General features: G+C 40.3%; 1 protein-coding gene across 1 annotated transcript; it reads left to right on the plus strand.

The window, feature by feature from the left end:
• The first annotated feature begins 4,501 nt into the window (after positions 1-4,501).
• Positions 4,502-5,400, plus strand: LOC100442038 (olfactory receptor 13H1-like). The gene is given in 2 exon segments (XM_054544194.1): positions 4,502-4,790; positions 4,793-5,400. Coding segments are annotated over 2 exon segments (897 nt in total).
• The last annotated feature ends 210 nt before the right edge of the window (positions 5,401-5,610 follow it).

Consider the following 5,610-nt stretch of genomic DNA (forward strand, 5'->3'; position numbering starts at 1 on the left):
CCATCCCCATCAAGCTACCAATGACTTTCTTCACAGAATTGGAAAAAACTACTTTAAAGTTCATATGGAACCAAAAAAGAGCCCGCATCACCAAGTCAATCCTAAGCCAAAAGAGCAAAGCTGGAGGCATCACGCTACCTGACTTCAAACTATACTACAAGGCTACAGTAACCAAAACAGCATGGTACTGGTACCAAAACAGAGATATAGATCAATGGAACAGAACAGAGCCATCAGAAATAATGCCACATATCTACAACTATCTGATCTTTGACAAACCTGAGAAAAACAAGAAATGGGGAAAGGATTCCCTATTTAATAAATGGTGCTGGGAAAACTGGCTAGCCATATGTAGAAAGCTGAAACTGGATCCCTTCCTTACACCTTATACAAAAATCAATTCAAGATGGATTAAAGACTTAAATGTTAGACCTAAAACCATAAAAACCCTAGAAGAAAACCTAGGCATTACCATTCAGGACATAGGCATGGGCAAGGACTTCATGTCTAAAACACCAAAAGCAATGGCAACAAAAGCCAAAATTGACAAATGGGATCTAATTAAACTAAAGAGCTTCTGCACAGCAAAGGAAACTACCATCAGAGTGAACAGGCAACCTACAAAATGGGAGAAAATTTTCGCAACCTACTCATCTGACAAAGGGCTAATATCCAGAATCTACAATGAACTCCAACAAATTTACAAGAAAAAAACAAACAACCCCATCAAAAAGTGGGCAAAGGACATGAACAGACACTTCTCAAAAGAAGACATTTATGCAGCCAAAAAACACATGAAAAAATGCTCACCATCACTGGCCATCAGAGAAATGCAAATCAAAACCACAATGAGATACCATCTCACACCAGTTAGAATGGCAATCATTAAAAAGTCAGGAAACAACAGGTGCTGGAGAGGATGTGGAGAAATAGGAACACTTTTACACTGTTGGTGGGATTGTAAACTAGTTCAACCCTTGTGGAAGTCAGTGTGGCGATTCCTCAGGGATCTAGAACTAGAAATTCCATTCGACCCAGCCATCCCATTACTGGGTATATACCCAAAGGACTATAAATCATGCTGCTATAAAGACACATGCACACGTATGTTTATTGCCGCATTATTCACAATAGCAAAGACTTGGAACCAACCCAAATGTCCAACAATGATAGACTGGATTAAGAAAATGTGGCATATATACACCATGGAATACTACGCAGCCATAAAAAATGATGAGTTCATGTCCTTTGTAGGGACATGGATGAAACTGGAAATCATCATTCTCAGTAAACTATCGCAAGAACAAAAAACCAAACACCACATATTCTCACTCATAGGTGGGAATTGAACAATGAGAACACATGGACACAGGAAGGGGAACATCACACTTCGGGGACTGTTGTGGGGTGGGGGGAGGGGGGAGGGATAGCATTGGGAGATATACCTAATGCTAGATGATGAGTTAGTGGGTGCAGCGCACCAGCATGGCACATGTATACATATGTAACTTACCTGCACATTGTGCACATGTAACATAAAACCTAAAGTATAATAAGAAGAATAATAATAATAATAATAACAATAATAATAATAAAATAAATAAATAAAATTAAAAAAAACATTAAAAAAAAAAAGACTTTCAAGGGCCAGGAGCGGTGTCTTACGCCTGTAATCCCAGCACTTTGGGAGGCTGAGGCGGGCGGATCACCTGAGGTCAGGAGTTTGAGACCAGCCTGGCCAACATGGTGAAATCCCATCTCTACTAAAAATACAAAAATTAGCCGGGCATGGTGTTGGGCACCTGTAATCCCAGCTGCTTAGGCGGCTGAGGCAGGAGAATCACTGGAACCCAGGAGACGGAGGTTGCAGAGAGCAAAGACTGAGCCACTGCACTCCAGCCTGGGTGACAGAGTGAGACTATCTAAAAAAAAAAAAAAAAAAAAAAAAGACACTTTTAAGGACAAGTGAGAGAGTTTCCCATTTCAGAGATGGTTAGGGATACTTCATTTCTTAGAAAACCCCTTCTGTAGCCTATATGTCTCTCCAACAAAGGAGAAAAATGTAACACATTTCAATACTCTGCGGAGTGAGTTCTTTTATTCTTTATCTGAGGGAAGTCGAGAATCCTAGCTTGTTAAAACTAGACGGGACCTTAGAGATAATTTAATTTAACAAGATTGGAAATAAAAATTCAGGCACGTAAGGAGAAGAAACTTGTCTAGAGACACAGCAAGCGAGTAGCAGAAGCTGCAAGGAGGGGATTAGAAGGAAAATGGGAGTTAGTCTCATGGAGAAACACATATACATCAAAGCGGTGCTTAGCATAGAAACAGTGATGTCAAGGGAGGAGACAGATGGAAAAAGAAAGGTTGCCTTTCAATAAGGAACAGCGAAAGAACTCCATTGACACATTCCTTCAGCAAATAATTATTGAGCTCCTATCTAGGTACTATTCTATATTTTGGGCACACAGCAATAAAGAAAACAGAAAAACCCTGACCTCATTGAGCATACATTCTAGTTGATAGAGACAAGCAATAAACATAATTAATAGATAAGCTATACAGTACGCTAGATGTAGTTCTAAGGAGAAAATAATGCAGCAAAGGGGGATATAAAATTTCAATGGCTAGAAATGAACTCCCAAGCGAGGTGACCCAGAAAGAATGTAATACAATTTCAGGGGCTGGAGATGAATTCCTAGATGAGGTGACCTAGGAAGGATACACTGAAAAAATGCCTTGTAAGTAAAAACCTGAGGGAATTGAGAAGGTGATCTGGGCAAGGATCTGGGTTTCATAAATATGGAGCAGCAAGTTTTTCACAAATATAGAACAGCAGGATCAAAGGCTCTGTGAAAGGGATGGGCTTTGAATATTTGAGAAATGGTGAGGAGGCAAGTGTGACTGGAGCAAAGTAAGCAAGGGAAAGGGTGGTAGGAAGTGCGTTCAGAGAGGAGGTGATTGGGAGGCAAACCATATAGGGCCTCGTAGGTCATAGTAAGGACATTGGTGTTTAGAGAGGTTGAAATGAGAATCTGTAGTTAACAATATGATACTGTATACTTAAAATTTTATTAAGAGAGTAGGTCTTATGCTAAGTGTTCTTATTACAAAGATAAAAGAAGGAGGAAACTTTTAGGGATGTTTGTTATATTTACGGCATTATTTATGGTGGCCGTTTCATGAGTATACACTTATCTTCAAACTCAAGATGTATACATAAAATATGTGTACCTTTTTGTATATCAGTCATCCTTCAATAAAAATAGAATGAATTTTTTAATGGAAAAGTGACCTGATTTCACTTACAGTTCAACTGAATCATCTGAACTAAATGGGAAGAAGATTAGAAACAGGAAAACCAATGAGGAGGTTACTGGAAAAATCCAGGTGAGTGATGATGATGCCTTGGAATAAAGAATGGCAGTGCAGGTGGCAAGAGGAGTAGGTAGATTCTAGATAACAGCTCTGAATGCTTAGGACTTTATATATTCATTTACTACCTATTGGGTTCTTGTGATCCCCCAGGTACTGTTCTATGTTCTAGGAATACACCAGTAAACAGCAGACAAGGGCCCTGTTATTAAATTCACATTTGAGTGAAAGACAAATAATAAGCAAGTAATCAAATTATTAATATAACTTCAGATATTAGAATGTGTTATAAAAAATGAAGCAGGGCTAGGGGAAAGAGATGGGTGAGGATGGGATATGAGAGCCTTTTCAGTGAGGCTGCATACTCAGACCCTCTCCTTATCGCCCACACTTTTAGAAACATCATGTTCAATTTTCATACTCCTGACTGGGGCTCAACAACAACAGAATAGAAAATGTAGGAGAAGCTAGAAATGTAACTTCAGCAGGGGATATTAGTAGAGGGTCCTCCCAGACCTCACTACTCCATCTACATAATATCAGCTCAGGTCAAAGAGCTACCTTGCACCCACCCTATGTCAGGCACCATGGTAAATTCTGGAACCATGGAAAAATGAAGGCATGCACAATCTAGGAGTGAGAGACATCCCAAATATAGACAATATTTTAGCCAAGACATGTGTCAGAAGGTACCTTGTTTGTTGAGGTTAATAACTCAAGCTAACTGAGATTCAACCATGTCTACATATCAGATTTATCTTGGAAAATGATGTGAAAAAGTCAGGAAGATGGCCTACCTTTCCTGTCTTCTTAGTTAGGAAAAATTATTCAAGAAGACCTCTAGTGGAGGAGGGCTGGAGAAATTTTCGTATAACTATTTTCAAAAAGATAAGGAACTTTCCATTTTCTTAGGATTGAGGGGGGATATCTGGCTTTGCCTCTGTTCCCATTATAAATATCTATTCCATTTGTGTCCCATTCTTCTGAAAAGGACAAAGATAATGATCCTGCACACCCTAATTCTTTCCACCTTTCTCACACCCTCCATCTTTATTCTCATTCTTTCAGGTAACATTAAGTAGCCAATTGGCATCCATTTAATGAATAGTGGCAAGAGGGAAAGATGGCCATGGACAATGTTACAGCAGTGTTTCAGTTTCTCCTTATTGGCATTTCTAACTAGCCTCAATGGAGAGACACGTTTTTCACATTAGTGCTGATAATTTACCTCAGCACATTGTTGGGGAACGGATTTATGATCTTTCTTATTCACTTTGACCCCAACCTCCACATTCCAATGTACTTCTTCCTTAGTAACCTGTCTTTCTTAGACCTTTGCTATGGAACAGCTTCCATGCCCCAGGCTTTGGTGCATTGTTTCTCTACCCATCCCTACCTCTCTTATCCCCGATGTTTGTCTCCTTGGCTTTGGCCACAGCAGAGTGCCTCCTACTGGCTGCCATGGCCTATGACCGTGTGGTTGCTATCAGCAATCCCCTGCGTTATTCAGTGGTTATGAATGGCCCAGCTGCTACCTCATGGGGGACATCACTTGTGCTCACTGCCATGCTCATCCTATCCCTGAGGCTTCACTTCTGTGGGGCTAATGTCATCAACCATTTTGTCTGTGAGATTCTCTCCCTCATTAAGCTGGCCTGTTCTGATACCAGCCTCAATGAACTTATGATCCTCATCACCAGTCTCTTCACCCTGTTGCTACCATTTGGGTTTGTTCTCCTCTCCTACATACGAATTGCTATGGCTGTCATAAGGATTTGCTCACCCCAGGGCAGGCTCAAGGCCTTTACCACATGTGACTCTCACCTAACCATGGTGACAATCTTCTATGGGGCAGCCATCTCCATGTATATGAAACCTCAGTCCAAGTCCTCCCCTGACCAGGACAAGTTTATCTCAGTGTTTTATGGAGCTTTGACACCCATGTTGAACCCCCTGATACATAGCCTGAGAAACAAAGATGTTAAAGGGGCAATAAGGAAAGTTATGTTGAAAAGGATATGAGCCTTCTTTGCTTCTAATCGTCTAAAATAACACATCGTCCCTGATGGAGAAAATGGTTTAAAGGATCTGACTTTATCTTTGGAAGTGATTGACATATGAGAAGCTTCAGGAAGTGCTCCCACCCCAAATATTGTTCCTACTGAGACTTGAATTGCCATTAGAGGTATTATTTTTGCTCTTTCTTTACATAGAATATTGTTGGTGGCTACC

Source organism: Pongo abelii, chromosome X (assembly GCF_028885655.2).
Source record: "Pongo abelii isolate AG06213 chromosome X, NHGRI_mPonAbe1-v2.0_pri, whole genome shotgun sequence".
NCBI classification, from domain to species: Eukaryota; Metazoa; Chordata; class Mammalia; order Primates; family Hominidae; genus Pongo; species Pongo abelii.